The sequence below is a fragment of the Haliaeetus albicilla genome, chromosome 24 (genome assembly GCF_947461875.1).
Source record: "Haliaeetus albicilla chromosome 24, bHalAlb1.1, whole genome shotgun sequence".
NCBI lineage: Eukaryota > Metazoa > Chordata > Aves > Accipitriformes > Accipitridae > Haliaeetus > Haliaeetus albicilla.
The window spans coordinates 6,422,283-6,433,472 of NC_091506.1; the positions used below are offsets into that span (position 1 = coordinate 6,422,283).

Genomic DNA, 11,190 nt, shown 5'->3' on the forward strand with positions numbered 1-11,190 from the left:
CTTCCAGCCAAGCCCTCACATAGAGCACAGCAGCAAATGACAAGTGTAAAAAAGCAACTCCCCCAGGAAGCTATTAGAGCACACTGCTCTCCATACTGGCTTCAAGGCCAAGCTAAGACAGGGAAATACAACGGAAAATGTAATCTAGAGCTTTACAACCTCCAACTCAAGCTGCCAAGCACAAATTACTGCTACACCCAGAAGCAGCCAGAGCAGCAGTGCTGCAGCCGCTGACACGTCTTACCAGGATATATACAGCAGGACCTGTGAAGCCCTGCTCTGATCCATGTTCTCCCACTGAGCAGCCTCTTCAGTGATCACAGGAGGAGGGAGGCAGCCAGATACAGAGATCACACCATTAGTTTGACTGCAGCAGAGCTGGCTTCCTAGTACTGCTCGAGGTACAGCTCCCAGTAATCCTAGGAGCAGAAATCCCTCTCAGGTAATTAAAAGAAATGGAAAATCCCAGTTAAGTAAAGTAGAGTTATACAAGACACTGAAACAGCATGAACAAACGCCTTAAGCACTACTCCACCTCTGCAGGGAAGCCTTTGTAAGGCTGCAAGAGCAAAGCCGTAACATTTCTGCAGCTCAGAGGCCCCTCGTGCCTCAACAAAGTTAAAACAGACACAGAGCATTCAAAACCAGCAGCTTCATCACAAGCATGGGCTTGCGGCAGGATCTGCAGGCTGACGGCAGATCTCCCACCCCCACTCTACGGGGTTCCACCAACCATAGAAACAGACAAGATCAAGTCTCCAACCACTTTTCCCAACCTGAATAAATGCACTCAGTAGTGACCATTAGAATTTATTTTTCTTCATAACTCTTCAGTATTTTAAATTCTACAGTAATGAAGTCATAGGCCACTACGTTCTTTAAGCGTGGAAACAGTTTTCAAAAAACAAAGACCATGCGCTACAAGTGAGGAACAAGCCATTGACTCTTCAGCTGGAATATACAGACATTTTCAATAAATACTGATCACTTTAACACTTAAATGGAATGACATGTTCAGATTTCTACACAGTTCACTATGAAAACAGCATGGTTAAGTTACATAAAAGCTTCAACTTCAAGGATCCTTTGCTTTTTTGTTAAATTAATTACTTAGAAAAGCGAAATGCAAGAATATCTGAAATGGAGTATCACCTGGACAACTTTCCCCCCCCCTGTTGTTGGTAAGCTCTTGTTATCAAGATAATTCCATCAGAGCTGGCAGTTAAGTTAAAATATATATATAAAAGAATCCCCCACACCACTTTCAGGAGTTGTTACAGGCAAATATCTTCATGAATTTGGAATGGGTTTTCAAAAACTGCATCTTGACATTTATTGCTTTTACTTGTAAACCTGAAATCTAGTTTATTCCTTTGAAGAGTGTCAGAAGTACAGAGTCATTGAGACACATGTTGTACTTATAACTTTGCATTCTGGTTAAGAAGAAAGAAAAACATGACCCACGCTCAAGAACACACATACACCTCCATCTACAAAACAGCCTATACAGACTAAAGTAGAACAAGGTAAGTCCTAAAGTAGCAGTATTTAAAAAACATCAATAGGGTAGAATCCTTGCTCATCCAATGTATCTGAAAACTTTCTTTTCTCACATGCTCAGCCATAGCTTAGCTGGTATGCAAGGAATTTTGTCTCTCCTGCAGAGAGGAGCAGTTTCTATAGATCAAGAGTTTGGAGAGACCAAAGGTGCATTTTACTGGAACTGACAGAGGCACAGTGCCATATATAGTCTTCATGCTTAGATCTATTTAGACTGTTTCCCAGCTGCTAAAGGAGGAATGTGAGGTGAGGACAGGAACCCATATTCATTACAAGTACTGCACAGTTTTACTGCTTGCCAGTTAAGCTAGCAACGTGGTCCCAATACAGACCACTCAAGTGAGGGATTTGGAGGATGCAAGAGATACCTACTTTTGATACGTTCCAGCTCACCTTGAATATTGCCAGCCTGAAGGGGCTACTCAGCATAAACTGGCTAAACTGCCATCTTGTAGAACTGAGATGAAAGGGGTGTTACTTTTAATAGACAAATTTGCTACAAGATAGTTTGCATTCCATAGGTTTCCATCTCTTCCTCCTCTACCTCCCAGAAGAAGAGACAAGCAAACACATTTAAGTTAGTATGTATTTGTGTAAACACCAGTAGATTTTGCTATACAATAGAAAAAAGTTGCTGCTCTTATGTTCTTAGAGGAGCCCTGAAGACCCTGGAATACCTGTATCCTGCAACTATTAATCTGTACCACGTGCATTTCCTGTTTTGTACACAAACTGAAAGCAAGCTTGAACAATAGTAAATAGCAACTACACTCCTGCAACAGGTAAAAATGCCACATTGCAGCTGCTTACTCCTTCACTTTAGATATGTAGTCAGCCAGTTTGTTGATACTATCCTCTTGCTGTTCTAGAGCATCCAGTATGATGCCCATTGGGGTCTTCTTCAAGCCTATTCCTTCCATCTTGTTCTCCAGCTTGTTCTTTATGTTCCGGAGCCTCAGAGAAGCATGGACGAACATCACTGCATGACAGAAACACACTTATTAATTAATTGTTAATGCCCAAGGAATGCATAGTTCTTGCAGCGTTCATCTTAAGACACACTCCAATGCTGTGACATCACCGGAAGAAGATGAAGTCTCACTGACCGCTTAAGTTAACCACAGGTACCCACTTAATAACAACACTGAAGATGGCTTGTGCTGTTTTGTGTCCCCTCCCCTGAAATTGTGTTTTGGGATCATTTAACTAGACATAGTAAAGACAACAGCCAATTTAGACTCTGCAGACTTATTTGAGAAAGCTCAAGTCACATGTCACTAGCCCCCCAGAGAAGAGGAAAACTACTTACAGAGGAGAGGAAGCGTGATCCCAAACATGAACACCATGACATCTCCCAGATAGGAGATCAGGAAGTAGCTAGACAGCATGATGACCACTACAAATGTGGTTGGATACTGCTTCTTCAGCCTGCGGAGTATATCCTTGTTGTGTGATACCCACACAAACCCCATGAACACCAGCACCACCACAGCACCACCAATAAGCATATTCAGGGGACTCAGAAACCTGGAGAGAAGAGAGGGGAAGAAAAAAAGAAAAAAAAAAAGTGTCCCATTTCAGAGCCTTCACGACTTGTGTCCATATAGCAAACACCTAGCTCGCTGGTCATTTGTTTACTAGGGAGGTAAGGCATTAAGAAGTCAGTTGTTGCTGTCAAGATCTTTATCAACTTCTGATTTTTAGGTAGAAGCTAAATAAAGCAACAAGTGCAACAGACCAAGCAACCCTTAGTAGTGAATTTAGATAATATTTGTCTTTATGTTCTCTTCCTGAGCATAGCTCAGGATAATGAGTTTCTGTAGCACCTCATCAATAGAAGCACTTACTTACCACCAGGACCCCTCCTACCTGTGCAATCAATGCATTCATTTGGTACCAGACCCAAAGTCAGCAAATCCCAAGAGCAGGTGGAGCCAACAATCAGTTGCCCAAGGGACTGATCTTTTCCCTACACATGACCAAAACCAGGCTCAGCCTAGCCTAGTTCAGATGAACTAGCTTTTCATGTTATCTTGTCTAGGTTTGCAAAATGGGAAAGGTAGGGGAACATTGAGTAAAGGAAGTTACTTCGCTATTTCTTATTTCTGAATAAACCTTCTTATTGGTTTATACCCAAACAAAATAATGTTGTGAACCTGCAGAAGGAGCTTACTGCCAACATGTACGCCAATACCAGCACAACAGATGGAAGCCCAGTCCCCAGCAAGCATGCCCGAGAACCAGAAGGAACTGGAGTATGGCATAAAGGTCTTGCAGGAAGACAAGCCAGGCCCGGCAAGAGGGTCACTGCTGAGGTTTGTGTTCTATTATTGTTATTGGCGTTACCAAGCAAACCAAGTCAGAGTCGATCAGCTTTGGACTATAAACAGCAAGTCCCTTTTTTGGACCAGGGCAAGAACATCACCTGCTCAAACCACTTTCCCAAGTATTTAGAGCTTGTTTAGAGTCAAGCTTTCAGCAATGACTTTGCTTAGCTTGTTTCCACACTCGTACAAAGTCCAGGCTCTATTATACTTCACTTACATATGTGATTTCATGTGCATTCTGATTTACTTGCTTGTACATGCACTGATCTAATTACACAGCAGCTGAGGTCTCTGAGCTTTTACAACTACAACAGCAGCATAAAACTGCGTAACACTGCCCTGATAAAGCCAGACGTAGTCAAGATTTTCTCCTGTAGCCTTTGCAGTCAGTCCTACTGTTCCAAAGCTAACAGCCACAATGACTCACCACTCCACCCCACTGCTGAGGAGGATGCTATGGTTTGTGGTCTGTGCTTCATATCCGGCACAGGCAGAAGAAATCTATTGCTGGACTGGTATGCCAACACTCTACCTGCAGTGCCAGAGAACATTTTCCTAGAGAAGGAAGAACCCCCAAGAATTATTTCAGAGCAGAGGCTGGCTCTCAATTCTTTAATTCAGTTGTGCCAACAGGAGACAGGACGACTAGATGGAATGAGATTAAAATTCAGACTAGTTTTTCCACCTGCTTCTGCTACTCATGCTGAAAAGCCAACAGGGTTTTTTGGAAGTGGTGATAGGGCAGGCTTGCTTGTTGCATCTGAGTCACTCCCTGTAGCCAGCCAGGTTATATTTAGCTCTGAATTGTCAATCTTAAGTTTCCAGGCTGGAAAAAGTGAACAGCATTGCTCTAGAAAGAAATCAGTTTCATCTGTGCTCCTTTGCAGCAGGAGGAGGGTGACTCATGACTGGACCACACTAGTGCCTGGCTTATATACATACTACTGGACATATGAGATTCTTAAAGTAGAAGTCACCTCCACATCACAGCTATCTTGGAGCAGAAATGGCCAAACTTACTTGGACAACTCACAGCAACCAATTTTTTTGTTCCTAAAAATCTACAGGCAAGATAATCCTGGAACCAACAAAGGGCTAGGCAGAGCTCCACTCTACATTTTCCATGTGTCTGGTAAATACTCACAAAGCTTCATCTTCCCTACCCTTCCCTCTACTCTCATTACAACTTCAGAAACTGGTGGTGAAGTGCAATTCCACCATATTTATAAGGAAGAGACCAAAGACTTCTCTGCTCTACAGCTCTTTCTGGTATTATGCAGGTTCTGCATAACTGACTGGCTATAAGGGATATGAGGGGGGGGGGGGGGGGAGAGAAAAAAAAAAGAAAAGAAGAATGCATTCAAAATATCCCACTTTCCTGGGGAAAGTTATTTGAATTACATGTTTTCTGAAGTGGGATGCATTCCAACGCGTACAAGGAAACAGTGAACATAAGTATCAAATGAAGTCATTCAAAGCCACATGAAAACAGATGGGGATAGCAGTTGCCACTAAAAACTGGTATTCAAATTATCAGCCATGTGTCCACAGACTTCAATACTGTTGATTACAGTACTGGATAGGTTGTCATGTGCCAAGCTCCCCTTTATCGCTTGACTTGCCCACAGTGTAATTCACAGCACTATCTAAGATTCTCCTAGAAATTTGTATATATAAACTTCTTCTCCAGCAATGGCATTTTTCGGGAAGGCGGACCTCCATTACCCAGTTTCACGCAGATCTGTTGGCACACTGCTCTTGATAACACAATAGCTAAAGACTAAAAAGGAAAAAACAGGGACATGTTATTTTAGAACACCAGTGTCTGGGGAAAAAGAGAGCTGTGTAACAGCCCTAGAACTCACTTTTATAGTTGAACCACCAGCATTCATATTGGCCTTGTTTATATAGAGATCAGAACACAATATGCCGAATTCATGCTCAGGCAAGAAGGCTGGAAGTCTTTCAAAACTGCAGAGACAAGGTAAGTGACCAGCCGTCAAGTATGTTACAAGATACTTTCTAAATATAATTCCCTTTAGCAGGGATTTACGAGACTTCTCAAATACCTAAAAATGTAATGCATGGAATTATTAGCATGGCAATGGTATGGTAACTTGAGTTTACACTACTCAGATGACTTAGGGGAACAAAAACTTTTGGGCTTGGAGAAGAAAACCACTAACTTTCACGACCCCAAAAGGAGTCAGTATGGCAGGACTAAATAGCATTTGGAGGTGCTAACAGCCCAGAGCACCCTAGCTGGATGATCTTCTGCATTGCTCTCTGTAGCGGACAAGGTACAACCCTGGTAGGATGCTGTGACCTCCAGTACGTCTGGGTCAAACTGGCAAAGAAAAGCCGTCGCCTAGATTCAGGTCTAGCAGTGTTGCAGGGCAACTTTCAATTGTACTCCTGCTGCCCTTCAGAGACGAGGTTCCCTTCAGCATCTGCTTCAATACAAAGTAAAGAGATGGGAAAAATAACTAAAAGAAAAGAAACATCCTGCCTGGCTGCAGGGACACAGGCATTGTCCTGTGCTAAGTAGCACCATGGGACACTTTATGTTTGTGAAAGTAGTATCAGAAGATAGCAGAGATGCTGGGGGTGCAGGTGTGTGGGAAGTACTGGCAGCTACCTCTGGCCAGCAAAAACAGATTAAGATGAGGTACTTTTTTTTTTACTGGATTGGTAATTCTAGACCTGCCCTACATGCATCACAAGACAGGTTAAATTTCCCATATAGGTGCAGGAAAGTCCAAAGAGCTCTGCTTTCAGTGACTTACCATATCACCTCTTTTTGACAGGTTATTTCATATATGCAGGCTTGTGCACAGTCTCATAGCAGGAGAGGCGAGCAGTTACTTGGAGAATATACAGCTATTATGTAGGGAAAAGAGATGCATCCTTTGTGCAAGGCAAGCAGCCTCCAGGAGCATGAGCCCTGAAATCAGGCCGCAAAAAAAGCAAAAGCAAGCTAGCTCCATCCTTAAATCATCTCCATTTTAGATGGCTGTCTCAGGGTGATTATTCAGCAGTTGCTGTCACATCTGTTTCTTCTGCATGTGACCAGGCAAGTCTGAACAAAGGCACTGAGTAGGAGACTTGCAGTCATTGAGAAGAGCATCTTTTTACTTAGAGCAGCTCAGTTAGGCCATTACATCAAACAAGCATGAAAATTCCCTTTTTTAGAAGAGTTTTGCTCCACCACATTCCAAGAGGTGGGCAGGTTAGAGCACTTAAATGCTTCCTTCCTCATTTGTATTAATTTAAACAACTTCATCTTTAAAGTTCTGCCTCCTCTCTCCCCATACTTCTAGCTTCACTGTGGTTATACAGCTGTAACTAGAGGCAGCACACAAAACTATATATGGCATGTTATCCCAGGTGATAGCCCTCAGCATCCACAGATTTAGCAATGCTTCTTTACTTACTGTTGCTCACTTACATTGCTTTGAGAACAGGAGACAGATTCCTTTCTGCAGAATTGCCAGACCTTTATGAAGTTATGTACTAGTATTATTATGCAACATATGTTTTAAAGAGATGTATTTTGCTCGCTCATTCTTAATCTTTCAGTAGGCATCAGAGAAACTAAGCATTTTGCTGCCCCTGAGTTTTGGCAAGGGAATCACTACAAGCACATCAGCTAAGGTAGCGGTTTGGGGGAGGGGAAAAAAAAAAAAAAGGGAAGAAAAAAAAGACACACACTCATTCATTGCTAGGGGTTGTGCAGATGGATAGTAGATGTTTTAGAGAAGAAGTGGCAAAGGAAAGAGACATTGAACCTCAGGCTGCAGGGAAGACATTATGCCAGAAGAGAATGAAGACTCTTAGATGCAGCACTCTGAAATCCAGTACACCTTTTAGTACTGTCAGATTTAGAAACTAATTTTTAACAAGTACAGGGCAACAAAAGCCTAGAAGAAATTACATCAATTTAAGTAGTGAAGTTTGAACTGCAAGACAGAGAAGCCTTTTTGGAGCAGGTGAAAGCACAGACAAATTCCACTTATTAACCAAACTGATTGGTTGAGGGGAGTTGCAAGCTGTTGTGGGAGGCACCTATTTTAATAAATATCTGTACAGCACTCGCAATTACAGGGTCCTGGCTGAGGGTAAGAATGGGCAGTCCAGTTCCCATACAACTGGGAGAAAGGGCACAATCTGGCTTAGTAAAGATCTTGTTTTTTTATCAACAGTCTACTGCAACAGAGTTGTAGGGGGAGAAAAAAAATAGCACACTAGTCCAGATTCATTTTTAAAAGAGTTTGCAGGGCGGGGAAGGTGGGAGAGACAAGACTGCTACCACCAGCCTGTATTAGTAGAGTAGCACTAATTCAGTAGTTTTAGTTTCTTGTTCACCGATTTATTATTTTCTACCTAGTCTTGCAGGCTGAATGCAAAATATACATTATTGCAAAGCACAGAACATCATTTACACGTGACAGTAGCTACTAGAGAAGGCAAATGGAGGGAGAAGGGCAGGGAAATGATGCAGTAGAGGCCATTACAATTCCACTACAATCACGGTAAGGTTTTTTGATACCTTGTAGAGAGATGGCAGAAGGCTGGAGAGGTCAACTTTGTTGTATGGGAGGCAGTAAGCTGAGGCTGTGGCAATAAGCACTGTACTTCCAGTATCGAGAAAGCTCTCAGCTACAATTTCCATGTCAGCCCAGCACCACCATAGCTACCAAGTATTACAATAGCTGAAAACATCACCTCTGCATTACAAGTCTGTCTATATAATTAGATGGTTTAAGAACAGGTAGAGTTGGTCATGGGCTAAGTTTAGTTTTGATCGCAGGAAGACCACTACATTAGCTGTTTCAATAATCCTGCCCTTAGGCCTGTATACAGCCCTGGAGTTCCTAAAAAGCCATGATTCATCATTTATCACTCGGGGATTCCTGTCCCATTACAGAATGAAGTGCGAGACAACAACTTAATCATCAAGTTAAATTTATTGGGAGAACTTTCTTTACTTTTCTCCCAAAGCCACAGTCGGGCCAAGCAAAAAATCTTTTTATTAAAAGGAATGGATAGTTTTTCCTCTAGTGAAGTATTATCCTGTTTCCTTTAGAGTTTTTCTCCCATCCTCTTTTAGTTCAGTGTTAGAAGAATCAGATTCACCATATACCAAAGGCTCTAAGACATGCAATAAAAAAAGATATTTGAGATCATCAAGATTCCATTCCAGGTGTTCCTCATCCGTTAGCTTTCAACTCAGAGGGTTACCACTCAATATTAAGATACTAGAATTGCAGTTCTACTATTAATCTCCACCTCCTGTGGCTCTCTTCCTCTTCCACCTCCCACCCCAGCAAAACAGTTGGAAATAAGTGGGAGATATATCACTCCTGATCTGAAGAAAAGAGATCAGAGTTCAAAGGGAAGAATTTAGAAGACCGAGTAAAAGCTGCTGCCATCCCAGTTTTCCAACCAGATATATCAAAACTGTTTACATTTTTTCCCCCAACTTCTTGGGGAGAAGAGCTGTCCCCCTGCTTTCCAGGGCCACTGTGATTTACCTACTCATTGAGAGCTGGCTACAGCATCACACTGCTAAACAAGGGTAGATGAACACACAAGTTTAGACCAAGGTGGTATAAGAACAGCAAGACCACGGAAGTCTCATTTTACCAGTCTAGTAGTCCATTGAGCTGACTGCAACATATTCCCACCAAAATTAAGAAGAAAGCCTACGCCACTGTGCCAAACCTTTAACCACCATATGCATCAAGAAGAAAAAGCAGGGTTCTCAGACTCTTCTTTCACAGAGCACAGGCCAAAGCTCCCTGCGACACAGAGTATCTTCACCAACTTAGATGCTGGGTCAAGAGCTTCAGAAGCCCTAACAAGATGCAGGCTGCTTAACAAAAAAAAAAAAAATGCATTTAGGGGAAGAATTTTAAGCCTCTGCAACATACAAGATAAGATGCACTTCAGCCAAAATCACTCTGGCCTAGCGTCTGGGCAATTCTCCAATTTAAGCATTCGCATTTGCGCATTGTTTGTTGTGAAAAGTGGAGTATTCCAGTTTCCATATTAAAAGCTTAATCATCAGCCTCTGCTGCATGTCTTGCTTAAGAGCTTTCTGGCCAATGACCCTACAGCAATACTTGAAGAGTCACATAGGCTTTGATTGAAAAGATGATTATAAGATTATTTCCCAATTCTCTTCAGGAAAGCTGGGCCTGACAGAACATCATACCAGGAGATGGTCCTGCCTCGAAGGTCTCAATCCTACCCACCAAAATGAAAGGAATGGGTACCTAATTTATTTTATATTGAAGGTTTTTTAGTATGAGCTACTAGCTCAGAAATAAGACAGGCTTGCTCCGTTCCCTGGACATAAGTTTAGAACTGTAACAGAGAGCAGAATTCATCTTGTTGTTTTTTTTTTTTTTTTTTAATTCAAAGTGAAGCTTATCTTGATCGGTCACACCGGACAGATTTAGTGAGGAAGCACAGAGCACTGTGCAGCACGCAGCCCAGTTTTTCAGAAAGCAGCAACATCCAGCACACAAACCCATGGCTGCCTTCTGCCAGGCGCAGGGTGCCCCGCGACAAGTTAGGTGCCTGCAGCCCTCTTCCTCGGGCAAAGGGACTTGAAGAGCAGCGATAAAAACAAGAGGGAGTCCTCAGATCTGTTAGACCCCCACCAACAGAGAAGTAAATAAATCCTACACCCTACTCCTAACCTGAAAAGCCCCACCTCCACAAGAGAGGCTGTAACCAGGCCTTAATTTTTTTTTTAAACGACACCAGGCAAGTCAGAGGTTTAAGGAGAGGCAGAGGAAGGGAAAGGCATCCTCCCTGCACCCCCGACATCCCACCCGGCAGCGCAGCGCCCGGGGCCGGGCCCTTTCCCGTGGCAGCGGGCCGAGCCGCAGTGCCGCCCGCCCGGGGAACGGGGCCACCCCCACCCCCCCCGGGGAACGGGGCCACCCCCCCCCCCCCCCGGGGAACGGGGCCACCCCCTCCCCGGCCGCCACCGCCGGAGGGAGAGCGAGGCCCGCGCACTGACCCCACGATGGAGACGACGGCGGCGGCCACCATCAGGTAGTTGGTCTGGTAGTAGAGCAGGTTGCTGACCACCCGGTTGTTCCATTTCGAGATGTCCTTGAAGTCAGGCCGGGCGAAACGGTCCGAACCCGGGAAGAAATCGTCCCAGGCCCGCAGCGGAGCCACCTGCACCTCCATGGCTGCCGCCGCCGACCACCGCCGCGCAGGCCTAAGAGCTCCGCGGCACCGCCCCGGGGCGGCTCCCCCGGCCGGCGGCTCCCCCGGCCCCGGC

At 43.9% G+C, this 11,190-nt stretch overlaps 1 protein-coding gene across 1 annotated transcript; it reads right to left on the reverse strand.

Annotated features, from left to right (window-relative positions):
- Nucleotides 1–794: 794 nt before the first annotated feature.
- On the reverse strand, nt 795–11,185 carry ARL6IP5 (ARF like GTPase 6 interacting protein 5). Its single transcript, XM_069811874.1, has 3 exons — nt 10,921–11,185; nt 2,870–3,087; nt 795–2,539 (listed from the first exon to the last, which is right to left on the reverse strand). The coding sequence occupies exons 1-3, from the start codon at nt 11,094–11,096 to the stop codon at nt 2,367–2,369; spliced, it is 567 nt and encodes a 188-aa protein (XP_069667975.1). The 5' UTR covers nt 11,097–11,185; the 3' UTR covers nt 795–2,366.
- Nucleotides 11,186–11,190: the final 5 nt, after the last annotated feature.